Genomic DNA, 25421 nt, shown 5'->3' with positions numbered 1-25421 from the left:
TGTTCATAGTGTTATTAAACATACATACAGCAGTGTTACGTATCTGTGTTGCTCCCATAGTGTTCATAGTGTTATTAAACATACATACAGCAGTGTTACGTATCTGTGTTGCTCCCATAGTGTTCATAGTGTTATTAAACATACATACAGCAGTGTTACGTATCTGTGTTGCTCCCATAGTGTTCATAGTGTTATTAAACATACATACAGCAGTGTTACGTATCTGTGTTGCTCCCATAGTGTTCATAGTGTTATTAAACATACATACAGCAGTATTACGTATCTGTGTTGCTCCCATAGTGTTCATAGTGTTATTAAACATACATACAGCAGTATTACGTATCTGTGTTGCTCCCATAGTGTTCATAGTGTTATTAAACATACATACAGCAGTATTACGTATCTGTGTTGCTCCCATAGTGTTCATAGTGTTATTAAACATACATACAGCAGTATTACGTATCTGTGCTGCTCCCATAGTGTTCATAGTGTTATTAAACATACATACAGCAGTATTACGTATCTGTGTTGCTCCCATAGTGTTCATAGTGTTATTAAACATACATACAGCAGTTTTACGTATCTGTGTTGCTCCCATAGTGTTCATAGTGTTATTAAACATACATACAGCAGTATTACGTATCTGTGTTGCTCCCATAGTGTTCATAGTGTTATTAAACATACATACAGCAGTATTACGTATCTGTGCTGCTCCCATAGTGTTCATAGTGTTATTAAACATACATACAGCAGTATTACGTATCTGTGTTGCTCCCATAGTGTTCATAGTGTTATTAAACATACATACAGCAGTGTTACGTATCTGTGTTGCTCCCATAGTGTTCATAGTGTTATTAAACATACATACAGCAGTGTTACGTATCTGTGTTGCTCCCATAGTGTTCATAGTGTTATTAAACATACATACAGCAGTATTACGTATCTGTGCTGCTCCCATAGTGTTCATAGTGTTATTAAACATACATACAGCAGTATTACGTATCTGTGTTGCTCCCATAGTGTTCATAGTGTTATTAAACATACATACAGCAGTATTACGTATCTGTGTTGCTCCCATAGTGTTCATAGTGTTATTAAACATACATACAGCAGTATTACGTATCTGTGTTGCTCCCATAGTGTTCATAGTGTTATTAAACATACATACAGCAGTGTTACGTATCTGTGTTGCTCCCATAGTGTTCATAGTGTTATTAATACAGCAGTATTACGTATCTGTGTTGCTCCCATAGTGTTCATAGTGTTATTAAACATACATACAGCAGTATTACGTATCTGTGTTGCTCCCATAGTGTTCATAGTGTTATTAAACATACATACAGCAGTATTACGTATCTGTGTTGCTCCCATAGTGTTCATAGTGTTATTAAACATACATACAGCAGTATTACGTATCTGTGTTGCTCCCATAGTGTTCATAGTGTTATTAAACATACATACAGCAGTATTACGTATCTGTGTTGCTCCCATAGTGTTCATAGTGTTATTAAACATACATACAGCAGTATTACGTATCTGTGTTGCTCCCATAGTGTTCATAGTGTTATTAAACATACATACAGCAGTATTACGTATCTGTGTTGCTCCCATAGTGTTCATAGTGTTATTAAACATACATACAGCAGTGTTACGTATCTGTGTTGCTCCCAGTGTGTTCATAGTGTTATTAAACATACATACAGCAGTGTTACGTATCTGTGTTGCTCCCATAGTGTTCATAGTGTTATTAAACATACATACAGCAGTGTTACGTATCTGTGTTGCTCCCCATAGTGTTCATAGTGTTATTAAACATACATACAGCAGTATTACGTATCTGTGTTGCTCCCATAGTGTTCATAGTGTTATTAAACATACATACAGCAGTATTACGTATCTGTGTTGCTCCCATAGTGTTCATAGTGTTATTAAACATACATACAGCAGTATTACGTATCTGTGTTGCTCCCATAGTGTTCATAGTGTTATTAAACATACATACAGCAGTATTACGTATCTGTGTTGCTCCCATAGTGTTCATAGTGTTATTAAACATACATACAGCAGTATTACGTATCTGTGTTGCTCCCATAGTGTTCATAGTGTTATTAAACATACATACAGCAGTATTACGTATCTGTGCTGCTCCCATAGTGTTCATAGTGTTATTAAACATACATACAGCAGTATTACGTATCTGTGTTGCTCCCATAGTGTTCATAGTGTTATTAAACATACACACAGCAGTTTTACGTATCTGTGTTGCTCCCATAGTGTTCATAGTGTTATTAAACATACACACAGCAGTATTACGTATCTGTGTTGCTCCCATAGTGTTCATAGTGTTATTAAACATACATACAGCAGTATTACGTATCTGTGTTGCTCCCATAGTGTTCATAGTGTTATTAAACATACATACAGCAGTATTACGTATCTGTGTTGCTCCCATAGTGTTCATAGTGTTATTAAACATACATACAGCAGTATTACGTATCTGTGTTGCTCCCATAGTGTTCATAGTGTTATTAAACATACATACAGCAGTATTACGTATCTGTGTTGCTCCCATAGTGTTCATAGTGTTATTAAACATACATACAGCAGTATTACGTATCTGTGCTGCTCCCATAGTGTTCATAGTGTTATTAAACATACATACAGCAGTATTACGTATCTGTGTTGCTCCCATAGTGTTCATAGTGTTATTAAACATACATACAGCAGTTTTACGTATCTGTGTTGCTCCCATAGTGTCCATAGTGTTATTAAACATACATACAGCAGTATTACGTATCTGTGTTGCTCCCATAGTGTTCATAGTGTTATTAAACATACATACAGCAGTATTACGTATCTGTGTTGCTCCCATAGTGTTCATAGTGTTATTAAACATACATACAGCAGTATTACGTATCTGTGTTGCTCCCATAGTGTTCATAGTGTTATTAAACATACATACAGCAGTATTACGTATCTGTGTTGCTCCCATAGTGTTCATAGTGTTATTAAACATACATACAGCAGTATTACGTATCTGTGCTGCTCCCATAGTGTTCATAGTGTTATTAAACATACATACAGCAGTATTACGTATCTGTGTTGCTCCCATAGTGTTCATAGTGTTATTAAACATACATACAGCAGTTTTACGTATCTGTGTTGCTCCCATAGTGTTCATAGTGTTATTAAACATACATACAGCAGTATTACGTATCTGTGTTGCTCCCATAGTGTTCATAGTGTTATTAAACATACATACAGCAGTATTACGTATCTGTGCTGCTCCCATAGTGTTCATAGTGTTATTAAACATACATACAGCAGTGTTACGTATCTGTGTTGCTCCCATAGTGTTCATAGTGTTATTAAACATACATACAGCAGTGTTACGTATCTGTGTTGCTCCCATAGTGTTCATAGTGTTATTAAACATACATACAGCAGTGTTACGTATCTGTGTTGCTCCCATAGTGTTCATAGTGTTATTAAACATACATACAGCAGTATTACGTATCTGTGCTGCTCCCATAGTGTTCATAGTGTTATTAAACATACATACAGCAGTATTACGTATCTGTGTTGCTCCCATAGTGTTCATAGTGTTATTAAACATACATACAGCAGTATTACGTATCTGTGTTGCTCCCATAGTGTTCATAGTGTTATTAAACATACATACAGCAGTATTACGTATCTGTGTTGCTCCCATAGTGTTCATAGTGTTATTAAACATACATACAGCAGTGTTACGTATCTGTGTTGCTCCCATAGTGTTCATAGTGTTATTAATACAGCAGTATTACGTATCTGTGTTGCTCCCATAGTGTTCATAGTGTTATTAAACATACATACAGCAGTATTACGTATCTGTGTTGCTCCCATAGTGTTCATAGTGTTATTAAACATACATACAGCAGTATTACGTATCTGTGTTGCTCCCATAGTGTTCATAGTGTTATTAAACATACATACAGCAGTATTACGTATCTGTGTTGCTCCCATAGTGTTCATAGTGTTATTAAACATACATACAGCAGTATTACGTATCTGTGTTGCTCCCATAGTGTTCATAGTGTTATTAAACATACATACAGCAGTATTACGTATCTGTGTTGCTCCCATAGTGTTCATAGTGTTATTAAACATACATACAGCAGTATTACGTATCTGTGTTGCTCCCATAGTGTTCATAGTGTTATTAAACATACATACAGCAGTATTACGTATCTGTGTTGCTCCCATAGTGTTCATAGTGTTATTAAACATACATACAGCAGTGTTACGTATCTGTGTTGCTCCCAGTGTGTTCATAGTGTTATTAAACATACATACAGCAGTGTTACGTATCTGTGTTGCTCCCATAGTGTTCATAGTGTTATTAAACATACATACAGCAGTGTTACGTATCTGTGTTGCTCCCCATAGTGTTCATAGTGTTATTAAACATACATACAGCAGTATTACGTATCTGTGTTGCTCCCATAGTGTTCATAGTGTTATTAAACATACATACAGCAGTATTACGTATCTGTGTTGCTCCCATAGTGTTCATAGTGTTATTAAACATACATACAGCAGTATTACGTATCTGTGTTGCTCCCATAGTGTTCATAGTGTTATTAAACATACATACAGCAGTATTACGTATCTGTGTTGCTCCCATAGTGTTCATAGTGTTATTAAACATACATACAGCAGTATTACGTATCTGTGTTGCTCCCATAGTGTTCATAGTGTTATTAAACATACATACAGCAGTATTACGTATCTGTGCTGCTCCCATAGTGTTCATAGTGTTATTAAACATACATACAGCAGTATTACGTATCTGTGTTGCTCCCATAGTGTTCATAGTGTTATTAAACATACACACAGCAGTTTTACGTATCTGTGTTGCTCCCATAGTGTTCATAGTGTTATTAAACATACACACAGCAGTATTACGTATCTGTGTTGCTCCCATAGTGTTCATAGTGTTATTAAACATACATACAGCAGTATTACGTATCTGTGTTGCTCCCATAGTGTTCATAGTGTTATTAAACATACATACAGCAGTATTACGTATCTGTGTTGCTCCCATAGTGTTCATAGTGTTATTAAACATACATACAGCAGTATTACGTATCTGTGTTGCTCCCATAGTGTTCATAGTGTTATTAAACATACATACAGCAGTATTACGTATCTGTGTTGCTCCCATAGTGTTCATAGTGTTATTAAACATACATACAGCAGTATTACGTATCTGTGTTGCTCCCATAGTGTTCATAGTGTTATTAAACATACATACAGCAGTATTACGTATCTGTGTTGCTCCCATAGTGTTCATAGTGTTATTAAACATACATACAGCAGTGTTACGTATCTGTGTTGCTCCCATAGTGTTCATAGTGTTATTAAACATACATACAGCAGTATTACGTATCTGTGCTGCTCCCATAGTGTTCATAGTGTTATTAAACATACATACAGCAGTATTACGTATCTGTGTTGCTCCCATAGTGTTCATAGTGTTATTAAACATACATACAGCAGTGTTACGTATCTGTGTTGCTCCCATAGTGTTCATAGTGTTATTAAACATACATACAGCAGTGTTACGTATCTGTGTTGCTCCCATAGTGTTCATAGTGTTATTAAACATACATACAGCAGTATTACGTATCTGTGCTGCTCCCATAGTGTTCATAGTGTTATTAAACATACATACAGCAGTATTACGTATCTGTGTTGCTCCCATAGTGTTCATAGTGTTATTAAACATACATACAGCAGTATTACGTATCTGTGTTGCTCCCATAGTGTTCATAGTGTTATTAAACATACATACAGCAGTGTTACGTATCTGTGTTGCTCCCATAGTGTTCATAGTGTTATTAAACATACATACAGCAGTGTTACGTATCTGTGTTGCTCCCATAGTGTTCATAGTGTTATTAATACAGCAGTATTACGTATCTGTGTTGCTCCCATAGTGTTCATAGTGTTATTAAACATACATACAGCAGTATTACGTATCTGTGTTGCTCCCATAGTGTTCATAGTGTTATTAAACATACATACAGCAGTATTACGTATCTGTGTTGCTCCCATAGTGTTCATAGTGTTATTAAACATACATACAGCAGTATTACGTATCTGTGTTGCTCCCATAGTGTTCATAGTGTTATTAAACATACATACAGCAGTATTACGTATCTGTGTTGCTCCCATAGTGTTCATAGTGTTATTAAACATACATACAGCAGTATTACGTATCTGTGTTGCTCCCAGTGTGTTCATAGTGTTATTAAACATACATACAGCAGTATTACGTATCTGTGTTGCTCCCATAGTGTTCATAGTGTTATTAAACATACATACAGCAGTGTTACGTATCTGTGTTGCTCCCATAGTGTTCATAGTGTTATTAAACATACATACAGCAGTATTACGTATCTGTGTTGCTCCCATAGTGTTCATAGTGTTATTAAACATACATACAGCAGTATTACGTATCTGTGTTGCTCCCATAGTGTTCATAGTGTTATTAAACATACATACATACAGCAGTATTACGTATCTGTGTTGCTCCCATAGTGTTCATAGTGTTATTAAACATACATACAGCAGTATTACGTATCTGTGTTGCTCCCAGTGTGCTCAGGGTCTTCAGTAAGGCGGTGAATCCTCTGGTTTTCTCCTCTGCTTCTTCCTTCACAACTCTCTCCATCTCCTCCTTCAACTGGCTCAACGTGCACGCTGCTCCCACGCTCACACCTACACACACACACACACACACACACACACACACACACACACACACACACACACACACGGAAATTGTCACTTTATAAATGTGCAGATACCCTCTATACACTTAAACTTTATGTTGGTTTGTTTACTGTTGAGAGAGAAAACAATGCACATTAACTAAGTCATTAAGTTAATCATCTGTGGACCCCCCAAATAATCTGGGGACCCCAGGTTGAGAAGCTCTGGTCTCTATAGGCAACAATAGATAACAGAAAACAGTCCACACGTTCTGCTAAACTTCAAAGGGCAGAGGACAGGACAGCAGAGAGTTGTGTGTATGTGATTAGTTTATGGATAAGTGTTGTGTGTATGTGACTGGTCTATGGATAAGTGTTGTGTGTATGTGACTGGTCTATGGATAAGTGTTGTGTGTATGTGATTGGTTTATGGATAAGTGTTGTGTGTATGTGACTGGTCTATGGATAAGTGTTGTGTGTATGTGATTGGTTTATGGATAAGTGTTGTGTGTATGTGACTGGTCTATGGATAAGTAGCCCTATTCACGGCCCGCCCACTCAGCACATTTTTCAGCAACTTCCTGGTGCTGACGTCAGCTTTGAAGGGTAAAATAACACAGAAATTGCTGGACTTAAAGGGATATTCCACTTTAAAAAACTCTGCCTTGTATGGGTCTGCACTCTGCAGACCCATACAAGGCTAAGGGCCTCTCCACAAGGCTAAGGGCTTCTCCACATACACACCCATTGTAACTTCAAACTCCATTTTAATCATGATAGATTAATTCATTGGTGACTCATACTACCCTCCTAATACGTGAGCAGGCCGTGTTTTTTCATTTATGTTTAATAATTATTTTTTGTATTTCATTTTTTCCATTTTCCCAAATAATTATTAAAAATAAATGGAAAAGGTTAAAATGAAGTTTGAAGTTACAATGGGTGTGTGTGGGGAGAGGCCCTGAGCCTGGGGGGGCAGATAACATTTACATCAAATACTGTATCTAAATATTGAATGAAGTAAATTAAAAACTGTTCAGGGTGTTCATAAAAGCCTGATTAGATGATAAAGTGACCAAAAGTTTTTTGAAAGTGTAATATCCCTTTAAACTTTAAAGCCAACAAATCATTATTTCGAACGGTAAAGTAAATTATAACACTTTGTGCCTTTTACTATCTTGTGTTCTTGATCATGCTAGCCGTATTTTATACTTTACTTTTCGGAAATTGCATTACATTTCTGTGTTAACTCTATGTGCTTTTAGCAGGGGTTTACCCTTCAAAACGTGACTTCAGCACCAGGAAGTTGCTGAGTGGACGGGGCGTGAATAGGGTAATTGAGTTAAACTTAATAGTTTACTGTTACGTAACTTGCTGGTAACTGAGTTACATTCATATTTCTGTAACTCGTCAAGTAACTAAGATACTTTTTGGGTAATTTTTGGCTCAAGTTACAAGAAGTTACAAGCAAAGTTATAATTTTACTTTTTTTAAAGATGACGATCAAATGTCCAGATCATATTTTTTTCATATTCATATATTTTTTTTACTTTATTTTAGGAACACAGATGTTTACTAAAGAAAATGTCAACCTTTTTGAAATAAAACATAAAACTCAGTTGAGAGGCATATTTCTGCCTTTTTTATAGGATATTATATTTTGTTTCATGTACACCAAATGTACATTCTCAATTTAACGCTGAAAAAAAGTAACTTGAAGTAAATCAGTTACATTTTCTATGTAACCTGAAACTTTATAAGTTACATTTCTGCAGGGGTATAACTTTAACTTGATCAAGTTACTGCCATGGTGAGTTACTTGTAACTGTACAAGTTACACTTTCAAAGTAACTTCTCCAACACTGGATAAGGGTTAGTGTTGTGTGCATTGCTGTGTCCATGCCAGAATGAAAACTGCTTTTAAGTGCATTTAGAGGCAGGCGGGCAGGCGATTGGACGGACGGACGGACGGACGGACGGACGGACGGACGGACGGACGGACAGGAAACCAACCAGAGTGGTTCCAGGTCAGAGTTCGTAGTTCAGAGATTCTTCCAGCATAAATGATGACATCATAATGATGATCTCCTTTCAACATCTGTGGACCTGCAGACAGACAGACAGACAGACAGACAGACAGACAGACAGACAGACAGACAGACAGAGGCAGGCAGGCAGGCAGGCAGGCAGACAGACAGACAGACAGACAGACAGACAGACAGACAACTCACATATTATAGATGTCTGTAGAAACATACTGTATAATATGGTGTATAATATGATGTATAATATGGTGTATAATATGGTGTATAATATGGTGTATAATATGGTGTATAATATGGTGTATAATATGGGGTATAATATGGGGTATAATATGGGGTATAATGTGGTGTATTATATGGTGTATAATATGGTGTCTAATATGGTGTATAACATGGGGTATACTATGGTGTATAATATGGTGTATAATATGGGGTATAATATGGTGTATAATATGGTGTATAATATGGGGTATAATATGGTGTATAATATGGTGTATAATATGGTGTATAATATGGTGTATAAGAGCCTACTGTATGTCCATGGTGTGTTGTGTACCTGTAGTAGTGTTTCCCACCACCAGGGCGGCGTGTGGGAGCTCAGCCTTCAGCTGCAGCAGGTGAGACATTTCAACTGGAGACATGAACTTCACTCTGTGTCCCTGGAACTCCATGTATGAACTGACCTTCTGCATCATCTATGGTATATAATATATAATATATACCATATGATCTGAGCTTCATCTATGGTATATACAACACATACAGTACATATAGTGTAACATCTAGACATGAACTTCACTCTGTCTCCTCGGAACTCCATGTATGATCTGACCTTCTCCATCATCTAGATATATAATATATACCATATGATCTGAGCTTCATCTATGGTATATACAACACATACAGTACATATAGTGTAACATCTAGACATGAACTTCACTCTGTCTCCTCGGAACTCCATGTATGATCTGACCTTCTCCATCATCTAGATATATAATATATAATATATACCATATGATCTGAGCTTCATCTATGGTATATACAATCTACTTTTAAAATGACTAGCTCAACATGATCTACCCATCCACAATGTTTTAGCTGAGGGCCTGACGGGGGCTTTGGAATAGCAGCACTGGCCTTACATTTTAGACAAACACACTTACTGTAAGGGGGAAATAAATGGGAAATACTGAGGGAAATGTCTTCATCCCATTCTGTATGGAAGTGGTAGGTTGTGGGGTTCTTTGTAATGCTACTGACTCTTGAACAAAGTATAGCAGGTTTGCAAGCTCTTAGAATATGGATGCTGGGGTTCAAGTTTTTTTTGCTTTTTTCTAGGACCCCCTGTAGTAACTCTGAGGACCCCCTAGGGGTCCCGGACCCCCTGTTGAAGACCCCTGATCCATAGTAACATATACATCATCTATATACCAGTAAGACGCCTCAGGGCTGTGCCATGTCTTGGCCATCTGGCCAGTGATGTATATCAGACCAGTTACCCATATATGGAGACCCCTGGTACCCATATATGGAGATCCATGTACTGTATATGGAGATATGCTGTGAGAGCCCAATCACTCAGTTTATTCGTTATGTGAAAGTCCTATGACGTCTATGACATCTGACATCATACATACATACATACAATATAATATTGATGACATCAGGGATCTCCATATATGGGCATGAAAGGGATTCTGTTAGTGTGGTTCCCCTGACATCGCAGTCAGTGATGTCAGAGTAACATCATCATGACATCATAGTGATACTCACAATGAGCTGAGGAGGAAAGATCAGGTGCTGAGAGGGATCCATCTGAAACACACACACACGCACGCACGCACGCACGCACACACACACACACACACACACACACACACACACACAGACACAGACACACACACACACACACACACACACACACACAGACACACACACACACACACACACACACACACACAGACACACACACACACACACACACACACACACACACACACACACACACACACACACACACACACACGTTAATGAATGCCATACTCAGTGTTGGGGAAGTTAAAGTTACATGTAACTGAGTTACGTAACTAAGTTACATTGTGTTGTAACTTGCTGGTAACTGAGTTACATTCATATTTCTGTAACTCGTCAAGAAACTGAGATACTTTTTGGGTAATTTTTGGCTCAAGTTATAAGTTACAAGAAGTTACAAGCGAAGTTATAATTTTATATTTAAGTTTTTTTTTTACGATTGGCGATCAAATCATGTCCATCCATCCATCCATCCATCTTCAACCGCTTATCCGGAATCGGGTCGCGGGGGTAACAGTTCCAACTGAGACCTCCAGATTTCCTTATCCCGAGCAACTTCCTCCACTCCCTCAGGGAGTATACCGAGGCGTTCCCAGGCCAGTAACAGTTTAATTAATATGTATAGCAGCTATCACTATACAAGGCACCAGTCTTTTTCTATTTACAGTTAAGTTACAGTTTTACAAGAGATGTGATCAACAGAACAGATCCTCTGTTTTTGTGGAATTTTATTTTAGGAACACAAGTATAAAACTCAGTTGAGAGGCATATTTCTGCTGGCATGTGACTTTTTTTGTAGGATATTATATTTTGTTACACCAAATGTACATTCTCAATTTAACGCTGAAAAAAAAGTAACTCAAGTTACTCAAGTTACTTTTTCTATGTAACTTGAAACTTTATAAGTTACATTTCTCCAGGGGTATAACTTTAACTTGATCAAATTACTGCCATGGTGAGTTACTTGTAACTGTACAAGTTACACTTTCAAAGTAACTTCCCCAACACTGACCATAATTCACTGTTTGTCAGCCTTCTGATTGGTCCCTGAGACTTCCTGACTGGCCAACCAGAAAACAAAACATTCACTTTTTGCTACCGGGGGTGGAGTTATGCAGTGGGAGAAAGTGGCTTCAGTCTTTTCACTGCGGTGCCGTGATGCGGAGCACAGCCGTCGCGCAGTACGGCCCCGCGAGGTGATAGCGATTTCGCTCATTATAATGAATAAGCTTCAACAGACTAGTTCACATGGACCTTTACAATGTAACTAAGAGTTTTGATTGGGTACATATATTTTAAATGGGCAGAATTACGACAGCCAGCCTATTATGTAGTAGAACTATAGGCTGCGGCTGTCAACTTCCTACCCAAGATGCACTGCGCTTTCTGTCTCTATTTCTGTCCTGTTTCTGTTCCAGAAGATTAAACTAATTAAAACATATATTTTCGGGGGGGAAACTCCTGTATTGCAATGTAACTACTGTACTTTTGTCTTCCCTTTGTATTAATATCACGTAGATGTGTTTCTTTTGGTACTTTAAATAGCTATAATGAGGCTATGAAAAATCTTTTCCCCCATCCACTTCCACTATAAAAGAATCTGCCCTGGTTGTTTTGTACCACCTAGTAACAAGAGCAAAATGGGGCAGGATTTGACAAAGAGTGGATTAATGGCTATGGGGCTGTTAAGTATGACATCATTTTGTAGGCAGAGGAGCATTTCTGCCCCCAGTTTCCGTGAATATTTTTACTATTTTTACTATTTACACATTTTTCTTCTCTTTGTTGTTGAAAGGAAAGTGTTAGAATTATACTTCAGTCGTTATTTTTGTCTCGGATCTGTTGAAAATAGCGAGGGACAGAAAATGCTCTGGGGGCAGATTCTCCTCTGCCTACAAAATGATGTCACGGCTTAAAAGCCCCATAGTTGGTGTTAATAGAGTTATGAGTTAGTTGTGTCTTACATCAGCTTGTAGAGAGTGTCCTGCTGTTCCATTCTCCACACAGCACCCCCTGGTGGCCGCTCCATTCTGACAGCACTGAGATGACTGTTGAACATAATGATTATCATTTATGTAACCACTTATTAACACTATTATATTAATTATTATCATTTATGTAACCTCTTATTAACACTATTATATGAATTATTATCATTTATTAACATCTCATTAACAGTATTGTATTAATAATTATCATTTATGTAATCTCTTGTTAGCATCTGTAGCTAGAAACGGCCACACAGACAAAACACTATAACAACGCTGTGAACGTATAAATGAAGTTCGCAAATGCGTGTCCACACACACACACGCACGCACGCACGCACACACACACACACACACACACACACACACACACACACACACACACACACACACACACACACACACACACACACTGTTTTCTTCATAGCACTAGCATGCGGATTAAGCCCATATTAAGCACTTCATCACACACAGAGCTACACATGAGAAGTTTATTTCAGTCTATTTAAGTTTACTTTACAGAAGGGCCTATTTAATGATTTAAAAACTAAAGTGTGAAAGAAACACTTACCTGGTCGGAACAGAAGGTTTTGACTCCGTCTACGATGGGTCTGTAGCCCGTACAACGACACAGGTTCCCTATGGCAGGACATAAGGTTATAGTTATAATGATGAGTCTGTAGCCCGTACAACCACACAGCTTCCCTACAGAACATAAGGTTATAGTTATAATGATGGGTCTGTAGCCCGTACAACCACACAGCTTCTCTATAGAACATATAGTTATAATGATGGTTGAGTCTGTAGCCCGTACAACCACACAGCTTCTCTATAGAACATATAGCTATAATGATGGGTCTGTAGCCCGTACAACCACACAGCTTCTCTATAGAACATATAGCTATAATGATGGGTCTGTAGCCCGTACAACCACACAGCTTCTCTATAGAACATAAGGTTATAGTTATAATGATGAGTCTGTAACTCGTACAACGACACAGGTTCCCTACAGAACATAAGGTTATAGTTATAATGATGAGTCTGTAGCCCGTACAACCACAGGGTTTCACTATAGAACATTTATATAGTTATAATGATGAGTCTGTAGCCCGTACAACCACACAGCTTCTCTATAGAACATATAGTTATAATGATGAGTCTGTAGCCCGTACAACCACACAGCTTCTCTATAGAACATATAGTTATAATGATGAGTCTGTAACCCGTACAACCACACAGCTTCTCTATAGAACATATAGTTATAATGATGAGTCTGTAACCCGTACAACCACACAGGTTCTCTATAGAACATATAGTTATAATGATGAGTCTGTAGCCCGTACAACCACAGGGTTTCCCTATAGAACATATAGTTATAATGATGGGTCTGTAGCCCGTACAACCACACAGCTTCCCTACAGAACATTTATATAGTTATAATGATGAGTCTGTAACCCGTACAACCACAGGGTTTCCCTATAGAACATATAGTTATAATGATGAGTCTGTAGCCCGTACAACCACACAGGTTCTCTACAGAACATATAGTTATAATGATGGGTCTGTAGCCCGTACAACCACACAGCTTCCCTATAGAGAAAGTTATAGTTATAATGATGGGTCTGTAACCCGTACAACCACACAGCTTCCCTATGGCAGTGGTTCTCAACCTTTTCAGGCTGTGATCCCCAAAATAATCATATTTGAACTGGGGACCCCCCACCCTGACAAGCACTTGGAATTGTAGGAGTTGGCATTACATTTAGTTTGACTCAATCTATTCCATTGTGAAAATAGCAGATCTACATGCTCACAACGCCTCGCAGCGCGATACGTTGTGAGCATGTAGATCTGCTATTTTCACAATTTCTGCCTCTAATATTTGACAATTTGACCAATGTTTACCAGAGGCACTAAAAAGGTATTTAAAGTCCTTAAATTGTCACATTTAGAAATGTGAAGGTACCCTGTATACACTTATACTGTATGTTGGTCTGTTTACTGTTGAGTGAGAAAACAATTTTAACATTTAGCTAAACATTTGGGGACCACCCCAAAATAATTTGGGGACCCCCCTTGGAGTCCCGACCCACAGGTTGAGAACCACTGCCCTATGGCAGGACACAAGGTCAGTCAGTTTAGGTAGAAAAACCACACCTAGTGTGAAGTGAGCGGTGCTATTCATGAGGTAATTTCATCAGCGTCCCCCATCATAACATATCCTGTGAAGCTTGTGACCATACATGGGCGTACAACAAACGTTGAGCCGCATCCTGACCAAAACACATAAAGGGTTAAATCTGCCTTTTATCAAACAGCTCCTCCCCTCCCTTTCTAGGCTCTCCTCTCCCTGCTCTGGTGCAGAGCAGAAGCCGTTTGACAAGTAAGGGTGCCTGTGAGGTCAAAACAGCGGGTTGGTTGGTCTCAGGACGTTATGTAAACACAATCCAATAAAAACATACTAACTTTGAAGCTAAAGAAATAAACGCACCAGCATAATGTCTATCTACCGTGTTCATTAAGAGAGGCCCACGAAATCTAGCAACAGGGGCAGCTATGAAAAAAAGGCAGATTTAACCCTATGTGTTTTGGTCAGGTGGTAATGATAACAGTAATCTCACCAGTTGTTTCTCAGATGGTTAGGGTTAGGGTTAGGGATAGATACAGTAGGTAGATAGGTAGGTAGGTAGGTAGATAGGTAGGTAGGTATATAGGTAGGTAGGTAGGTAGGTAGGTAGGTAGGTAGGTAGGTAGGTATATAGGTAGGTAGGTAGGTAGGTAGGTAGGTAGGTAGGTAGGTAGGTAGGTAGATAACAGTCTTACCCGTCAGTGCTTCCCTGATGTCCTCCATGTTGGGTGAAGGTTTGTTTCTCAGATGGTTAGGGTTAGGGATAGGGATAGATACAGTAGGTAGGTAGGTAGGTAGGTAGGTAGGTAGGTAGGTAGGTAGGTAGATAATATCACCAGTCAGAGCTTGTCTCAGGTCCTCCATGTTGGGTGAAGGTTTGTTTCTCAGATGGTTAGGGTTAGGGTTAGAAATAGATACAGTAGGTAGGTAGGTAGATAGATAGATAGATAGATACAGTAGGTAGGTAGATAGGTAGATAGATAGATACAGTAGGTAGGTAGGTAGGTAGATAATATCACCAGTCAGAGCTTGTCTCAGGTCCTCCATGTTGGGTGAAGGTTTGTTTCTCAGATGGTTAGGGTTAGGGTTAGATACAGTAGATAGATAGGTAGGTAGGTAGGTAGGTAGGTAGGTAGGTAGGTAGGTAGGTAGGTAGATAGATAGGTAGGTAGGTAGGTAGGTAGGTAGGTAGATAGATAGGTAGGTAGGTAGGTAGGTAGGTAGGTAGGTAGGTAGGTAGATAGGTAGGTAGGTAGGTAGATAGGTAGGTAGGTAGGTAGGTAGGTAGGTAGGTAGGTAGGTAGGTAGGTAGATAGATAGATAGATAGATAGGTATGTAGGTAGGTAGGTAGGTAGGTAGGTAAATAGGTAGGTAGGTAGGTAGATAGGTAGGTAGGTAGGTAGGTAGGTAGGTAGGTAGGTAGATAGATAGGTAGGTAGATAGGTAGATAGGTAGGTAGATAGGTAGGTAGGTAGGTAGGTAGGTAAATAAATAAATAAATAGATAATCTCACCAGTCAGTGCTTGTCTCAGGTCCTCCATGTTGGGTGAAGGTTTGTTTCTCAGATGGTTAGGGATAGGGTTAGATACAGTAGGTAGGTAGATAGATAGATAGATAGATAGATATGTAGATAGATATGTAGATAGATAGATAACAGTCTTACCAGTCAGAGCTTGTCTCAGGTCCTCCATGTTGGGTGAAGGTTTGTTTCTCAGATGGTTAGGGTTAGGGTTAGGGATACAGTAGATAGATAGATACAGTAGGTAGGTAGATAGGTAGATAGATAGATACAGTAGGTAGGTAAATAGGTAGATAGATAGATACAGTAGGTAGGTAGGTAGATAGATAGATAATCTCACCAGTCAGAGCTTGTCTCAGGTCCTCCATGTTGGGTGAAGGTTTGTTTCTCAGATGGTTAGGGTTAGGGTTAGATACAGTAGGTATAGATAGATACAGTCGGTAGGTAGATAGATAGATAGATAGATAGATAGATAGGTAGGTACCAGTCAGAGCTTGTCTCAGGTCCTCCATGTTGGGTGAAGGTTTGTTTCTCAGATGGTTAGGGTTAGGGATAGATACAGTAGGTAGGTAGGTAGGTAGGTAGGTAGGTAGGTATAGATAGATAGATAGATACAGTAGGTAGATAGGTAGGTAGGTAAGTACCAGTCAGAGCTTGTCTCAGGTCCTCCATGTTGGGTGAAGGTTTGTTTCTCAGCAGAGTGTAAACACTCATCACCATGCCGGGGGTGCAAAACCCACACTGAGACCCATGAGCAAACGCTATGCGCTCCTAATAGACACCAATACATAGAAATACACAACATTATACCCACACTCCTAATAGACACCAATACATAGAAATACACAATATTATACCCACACTGAGACCCATGAGCAAACGCTATGCGCTCCTAATAGACACCAATACATAGAAATACACAATATGAAACACACACTCCTAATAGACACCAATACATAGAAATACACAACATTATACCCACACTCCTAATAGACACCAATACATAGAAATACACAATATGAAACACACTTCCTCCTAATAGACAGAGTATTCCTACATTGTAGTTTTGATACTTTTACTTAGAAAGTAGGAGGAGTCTAACCTGAACGGGGTGGAGCTTGGTAGAAAGTAGGAGGAGTCTAACCTGAACTGTGTTGAGCTTGGTAGAAAGGGGAGGAGTCTAACCTGAAGTGGGTGGAGCTTGGTAGAAAGGGGAGGAGTCTAACCTGAACTGGGTGGAGCTTGGTAGAAAGTAGGAGGAGTCTAACCTGAACTGGGTGGAGCTTGGTAGAAAGTAGGAGGAGTCTAACCTGAAGTGGGTGGAGCTTGGTAGAAAGTAGGAGGAGTCTAACCTGAAGTGGGTGGCGCTTGGTAGAAAGTAGGAGGAGTCTAACCTGAAGTGGGTGGAGCTTGGTCTTGGTGCTGCCGACGCCTTCCACGGTTACCACGGCAACCCCATGCAGCGTGACGATTGGCTGGAGACAGGCGTTGACGGCGTAGTGGCTGGGGTCAAAGGTCAGGCATAATGGAACCACAACGAGTAGTACTGCCTTCTGATTGGTCCCTGACTGACCAACCAGCAGCCTTCTGATTGGTCCCTGACTGACCAACCAGCAGCCTTCTGATTGGTCCCTGACTGACCAACCAGAAGGCTCTTTCTGCCTGGTTGTTTATGTTGAATTTGCTAAAACATCACTTTTTGAAGAAAGAAAAAAACAAGAGGCAGAAATTGTGAAAAAAAAGCAAATCTACATGCTCACAATGCCTCTCAACGCGAGGCGTTGTGAGCATGTAGATCTGCTTTTTTTCACAATAGAACCGTGATATACAAAATGTAATACCTCAACGCTTAGTGCTCGTCAGGGTGGGGGTTAAAATGTGATTATTTTGAAAAAGTTGAGAACCACTGACTTAGAGAAGGTAGAAGTAGAAACAATAAATAACAATAACATGATATGACCAGTCACTACACTTCACCTGAGATGTTCCTTTCTACTGAGACCAAGTTTAAAATAAGAACTGAACACAGAACATAAATATAAGCAACTGAAAAACACCTTATTTCAATGCTAGTGGATGGAGAGAAAGGATTCACATCTGCTTCCTTCTGTTTCCTTTTTACAGTTACAATATACTCCTGTTGTCTTTTTACAGTTACAATATACTCCTGTTTCATCTTTACAGTTACAATATACTCCTGTTGTCTTTTTACAGTTACAATATACTCCTGTTTCATTTTTACAGTTACAATATACTCCTGTTGTCTTTTTACAGTTACAATATACTCCTGTTTCATTTTTACAGCCACGCACATGTTGCTGCTTAGCAGAAATGAGTAATAAATAAGGATACAGTGTTTTATGTACAGTAATAAATAAAAGATACAGTATTTTGTTGTCCAGGGGGTCGTATCGGGACACCATGACGGTACAGGCTCCACAACCTCCACTGCCACAGCTGGACTTGGTACCAGTCAGACCCACTGGAAGGATAACGTTATGTTACTGTACACTGTACTGTACTATATGTTACTGTACTATATGTTACTGTACTATATGTTACTGTACACTGTACTGTACTATATGTTACTGTACTATATGTTACTGTACTATATGTTACTGTACTATATTTTACTGTACACTGTACTGTACTATATGTTACTGTACTATATCTCTCTCTGTCGTTTGGGTAAGGTAATATCTCTCCGCTCCCCCAGGTACGGGGCCGAGGGGCTATCCTTTTACCACCTCCGTCCTGGGGGGGGTTCACCCGGGCTATATGTCTGGACACACCTCCAGCAACCACGTCACTGTATCGTCATCCACAGACAGCAGGCCATGCATCCCATTAGGAGCCCGATACATGGGGCATTCCAGAATGACATGGTCTGCTGTCTGTTCCTCTGCGCCACACTCACAGGTCGCACTAGGGGCCAGGCCCCATCTATGCATGGATGAGCGGAAACGCCCGACGCCGGTCCGGAGGCGATTAAGCCTCACCCATGCCAGTCTAGGCAGGTCCACCCCAGTAGGGGGAAAACCAACGTCGGGGACGAAGACATGGAGTCTAGAGGTGTTTTCCTCCCACTCCATGCTCCAAACGTGATCTGCCCATCTTGCCGCACTGATGTTGTAATCACTGCATTGCTGCAGGAGTTCCCGTGCGGCAGGCACAAATGGGTGTCTCGACTTGAGGCGTCGGGGAGGCTCTGCTGTGACTGTGAGCCTTTCATGGAGCAGGTGATTTGGCTCCATGGCCCGGCACGCCAGACGAGCTGTGGCTCCTTTGCGGCGAAGCCCAGCAGGCTGGATGCCTGCAAGAATGGGGAGATTGTCCACAGGAGTGGGACGCAGGCATCCTGTCACAATACGCAAGGCTTCGTTGATGGGCTTATCAATGAGGTGAGCATGAGCACTGCGATTCCATACTGGGGCGCAGTACTCGCTAGTTGAGTAAACAAGGGCAAGGGCTGCTGTGCGCAAAGTTCTTGCGCCAGCACCCCAGCCTGACCCAACTAGGCGCCTCATCAATGCCACACGTGTTGTTAGCTTCTTGCGCAGTGACTCAAGGTGTCGGCGAAACGTGAGAGACCTGTCTAATGTTACACCGAGGTAGGTTGGCTCGGTGCAAAATGGCAGGGGTGTTCCACCGGTATGTATCCGGAGCTCACGCTTAGCTTCCTTGTTGTTAAGATGGAAGGCTGCGGACACCGTCTTTGCCACGCTGAGCTTCAATCTCCATTTCAGGAGGTATGCCAATAGTGTCTGCATGTCCTGGCTCAGAGTCCCCTCTAATGACTGCCAGTCTCCAGCGGAGAACACCAATGCAAGGTCATCCGCATAGGCGTACTTCCGCGAGACTGTATCAGGCAAGTCATAGGTGTAAATATTATACAGAAGGGGAGCCAGGACTGATCCCTGGGGAACGCCGTTCTTAAGGCGCCGTAACCTGCTTCGTTGTCCACTACCGGTGGTAAGGGTGAAACTGCGATTTTGGATAAGCTCCATGATCATTCTGACCATGTGCCTATCCGGCAGCAAGCGGAGCAACTTGCAGGTGAGGCCGCGATGCCATACGGTATCGTAGGCAGCCGTCAGGTCGACAAGGACGGCTCCAGCCTTCTTCTTTGCCGAAAAGCTATCCTCGATGTGTTGGGTCATCAGAGCGACTTGGTCTACGGTCGATCTCCCGCGTCGGAAACCGGCCTGCTCACAAGGGAGCAATGGGTCGACAATCGGTTCGATACGAGCGTAGATAAGGCGCTCGAGGATTTTGAAGGGGATACAGAGCAGGGAGATGGGACGATAGCTCTTAGGATCCTCTTCAGGCTTATTCGGCTTAGGGATTGCCACAACTAAGGCTCTTCTCCAGATTTTGGGGATCTTGAGCTGACGCAAGCAGGAAGAAAGGAAAGCTGTAACCAGGACTTCAGGGCAGGGGCAGCATGGAGTATAAGCTCCGGGCAGATGGAGTCAGGACCCGGAGCTTTTCCTGGCTTTAGGTGCTTGAGGGCAGCAGCAAACTCCTCCGGTGTGAATTCACTGGAGATGTTAGCGCTACTAGGTGTTGGGACCCTCCAGAGGTCCGACACTTCATTTGCCACGAGTCGCGCTGACTCGCGGTCTTTACCCTCGTATACCCCATTTTTCACAAATTGTGATGCGATTTTATTTGCAGAAATGGGGCAGTGGCGAGAGGAGTGTCTAGACCTGCCAGTGAGGTTGTTGAGGATACTCCAAGCTTTACGGCTGGAATGTGTAAAGTCGATGGTGTTGACAGCCTCCTCCCAGCGCTCTTGTCTCCTCCGATCGAGTCTTAGCAACAGGGCTGAAGCAGCCCTGTTCGACTCGTCTCCCGCAGAGGCTCGGAGGAAGGCGCTGTAGAGTCGCTCACACTCCGCATCCCAACACGGTTTATAGTCATTTCGACGTCCGCGCGGGATGGATTTTTTAGCCGCGTTCACCAGCACATTGCAGAAGTCCTGGTACGCCTCATCCACCTTGGTGGTATTAGGCGATGGCAAATGCCTTGTGGATTTGTTGGTAAGAAGGCGAAAGTGTTTCCAGTTGGCCTTTCGGAAATTCCATCGCTTTAACGGCTCACTCGGGACAGGAACCACAAGTTTAGGCACGGTTATAAGAGAGGGTCGATGTTGGGACCGTGGGAACTTTCCAAGCACACGTCTGTCAGGGAGCCGATTGTCTACACCAGTACTCGCAAATGCAAGGTCAGGGTTTGTCCCAGTGTTCCACCGGCCGGAGAGAAAGCTGGCTGCACCCTTGGGGTCGTATAACAGGGCCAGGCTGTTGTTAGCAGCCCAAGTTGCCAGGTTCTCTCCGTCAGGTGTGATGGTGTTATAACCCCAGTCCTCATGCTGACAATTAAAATCACCAGCATAGAGGCAGGGGTGAGGAAAAACTGGGACTGACGCTGGTATAAATCTATACTAACTATATGTTACTGTACTATATGTTACTGTACTATATGTTACTGTACACTGTACTGTACTATATGTTACTGTACTATATGTTACTGTACACTGTACTGTACTATATGTTACTGTACTATATGTTACTGTACTATATGTTACTGTACTATATGTTACTGTACTATATGTTACTGTACACTGTACTGTACTATATGTTACTGTACTATATGTTACTGTACTATGTTACTATATGTTACTGTACTATATGTTACTGTACACTGTACTGTACTATATGTTACTGTACTATATGTTACTGTACTATATGTTACTGTACACTGTACTGTACTATATGTTACTGTACTATATGTTACTGTACTATATGTTACTGTACTATATGTTACTGTACACTGTACTGTACTATATGTTACTGTACTATATGTTACTGTACTATATGTTACTGTAATATATGTTAATGTACACTGTACTGTACTATATGTTACTGTACTATATGTTACTGTACTATATGTTACTGTACACTGTACTATACTATATGTTACTGTACTATATGTTACTGTACTATATGTTACTGTACACTGTACTGTACTATATGTTACTGTACTATATGTTACTGTACACTGTACTGTACTATATGTTACTGTATTATATGTTACTGTACTATATGTTACTGTACACTGTACTATATGTTACTGTACTATATGTTACTGTACTATATGTTACTGTACTATATGTTACTGTACTATATGTTACTGTACACTGTACTGTACTATATGTTACTGTACTATATGTTAATGTACACTGTACTGTACTATATGTTAATGTACACTGTACTGTACTATATGTTAATGTACTATATGTTAATGTACACTGTACTGTATTATATGTTAATGTACACTGTACTGTACTATATGTTACTGTACTATATGTTACTGTACACTGTACTGTACTGTACTATATGTTAATGTACACTGTACTGTACTATATGTTACTGTACTATATGTTAATGTACACTGTACTGTACTATATGTTACTGTACTATATGTTAATGTACACTGTACTGTACTATATGTTAATGTACACTGTACTGTACTATATGTTACTGTACTATATGTTAATGTACACTGTACTGTACTATATGTTAATGTACACTGTACTGTACTATATGTTACTGTACTATATGTTAATGTACACTGTACTGTACTATATGTTACTGTACTATATGTTAATGTACACTGTACTGTACTATATGTTACTGTACTATATGTTACTGTACACTGTACTGTACTATATGTTACTGTACTATATGTTAATGTACACTGTACTGTACTATATGTTAATGTACACTGTACTGTACTATATGTTAATGTACACTGTACTGTACTATATGTTACTGTACTATATGTTAATGTACACTGTACTGTACTATATGTTAATGTACACTGTACTGTACTATATGTTACTGTACTATATGTTACTGTACACTGTACTGTACTATATGTTAATGTACACTGTACTGTACTATATGTTACTGTACTATATGTTAATGTACACTGTACTGTACTATATGTTACTGTACTATATGTTAATGTACACTGTACTGTACTATATGTTAATGTACACTGTACTGTACTATATGTTACTGTACTATATGTTAATGTACACTGTACTGTACTATATGTTAATGTACACTGTACTGTACTATATGTTACTGTAATATATGTTAATGTACACTGTACTGTACTATATGTTAATGTACACTGTACTGTACTATATGTTACTGTACTATATGTTAATGTACACTGTACTGTACTATATGTTAATGTACACTGTACTGTACTATATGTTACTGTACTATATGTTAATGTACACTGTACTGTACTATATGTTACTGTACTATATGTTAATGTACACTGTACTGTACTATATGTTACTGTACTATATGTTACTGTACACTGTACTGTACTATATGTTACTGTACTATATGTTACTGTACACTGTACTGTACTATATGTTACTGTACTATATGTTAATGTACACTGTACTGTACTATATGTTACTGTACTATATGTTACTGTACTATATGTTACTGTACACTGTACTGTACTATATGTTACTGTACTATATGTTACTGTACACTGTACTGTACTATATGTTACTGTACTATATGTTACTGTACACTGTACTGTACTATATGTTACTGTACTATATGTTACTGTACTATATGTTACTGTACTATATGTTACTGTACACTGTACTGTACTATATGTTACTGTACCAGTCAGACCCACTGGGAAGGATAAAGTAGGATAACGTAAAAAGAGTTGTAGAGGCCCTCATCGCGCTATAGAGAGAGATCTCTCTCTATAGTGCTGCTGCTACTCAAAGATTTGACATTTCAGATCATGGCAAGTGACAAGCCAGTGGGCCAATTATATGAGTTAAATTGTGTCGTTGTCGGGTTGAAACCTTGTATGTCCAAAACCGTTTGTTTTGTATTTATAATTTAAAAAATGATTTAAACTAGTGAAAACAGCCGATCTACAAGCACACAACGCCTCGCACGCTTGTAGATCTGCTGTTTTCACTACTTTTGTGAGACGGCCTTGTATGGTGAAGCAGGGCTTTGCGAAAAAATTTACAAATTTGAAACTTGGAGATTTCTGCCCGACAGTGACGATTTACTTTGTTGGCCGCCCAGCCCCCAAAATGGAACGAAGGCCGACATTTCATTTTAAATTTTTTCCTAATGGCTGGCCTGGACCGGCCGGGAATGAACCGGCCGTTCGGGAGTTGTCCCGCTTTTCCCAATGGCCAGCACGTCCCTGCACTCTGTACTGTACATTATGTTACTGTACCATTCAGACCCACTGGGAAAGATAACCTTATGTATGTCAATCACATTATGTCAATCACATTGTTATGTCAATCACACTGTTATGTCAATCACACTGTTATGTCAATCACACAATGGACTTGAATAGAACGGAACAGAATAAAATAAATTAGAACAGAATAGAATAGAACCCACTCCTCCTCCTCAGATAGCTAATAGAACAGAACAGAACAGAACAGAACAGAACAGAACAGAACAGAACAGAATAGAATAGAATAGAACACAATAGAACCCACTCGTCCTCCTCAGATAGCTAATAGAATAGAATAGAATAGAACACAATAGAACCCACTCCTCCTCCTCAGATAGCTAATGGAATAGAATAGAATAGAACACAATAGAACCCACTCCTCCTCCTCAGATAGCTAATGGAATAGAATAGAATAGAACACAATAGAACCCACTCCTCCTCCTCAGATAGCTAATGGAATAGAATAGAATAGAACACAATAGAACCCACTCCTCCTCCTCAGATAGCTAATAGAATAGAATAGAATAGAACAGAACACAATAGAACCCATTCCTCCTCCTCAGATAGCTAATAGAACAGAACAGAACAGAACAGAACAGAACAGAACAGAACAGAATAGAATAGAACACAATGGAACCCACTCCTCCTCCTCAGATAGCTAATAGAACAGAACAGAACAGAACAGAACAGAACAGAACAGAACAGAATAGAACACAATAGAACCCACTCCTCCTCCTCAGATAGCTAACAGAATAGAATAGAATAGAATAGAATAGAATAGAACCTACTCCTCCTCCTCAGATAGCTAACAGAATAGAATAGAATAGAATAGAACCCACTCCTCCTCCTCAGATAGCTAACAG

General features: G+C 39.8%; 1 protein-coding gene across 1 annotated transcript in view; it reads right to left on the bottom strand.

Annotated features, from left to right (window-relative positions):
* Positions 1-25421, bottom strand: part of aox5 (aldehyde oxidase 5) — a gene marked incomplete at both ends in the record, with an annotated part of 102427 nt that overhangs the window by 68728 nt on the left and 8278 nt on the right. Inside the window, 5 exons of the mRNA XM_080754921.1 lie at positions 9376-9495; positions 13172-13239; positions 16893-17019; positions 17643-17751; positions 18634-18730. Coding sequence (XP_080611047.1) covers positions 9376-9495; positions 13172-13239; positions 16893-17019; positions 17643-17751; positions 18634-18730 — 521 coding nt within the window. The remainder of the gene's footprint in view (positions 1-9375; positions 9496-13171; positions 13240-16892; positions 17020-17642; positions 17752-18633; positions 18731-25421) is intronic.

The sequence above is a fragment of the Nannobrachium achirus genome, assembly GCF_963921795.1.
Source record: "Nannobrachium achirus genome assembly, chromosome: 24".
Classification (NCBI taxonomy): Eukaryota; Metazoa; Chordata; class Actinopteri; order Myctophiformes; family Myctophidae; genus Nannobrachium; species Nannobrachium achirus.
This window is presented reverse-complemented; position numbering and strand designations above follow the sequence as displayed.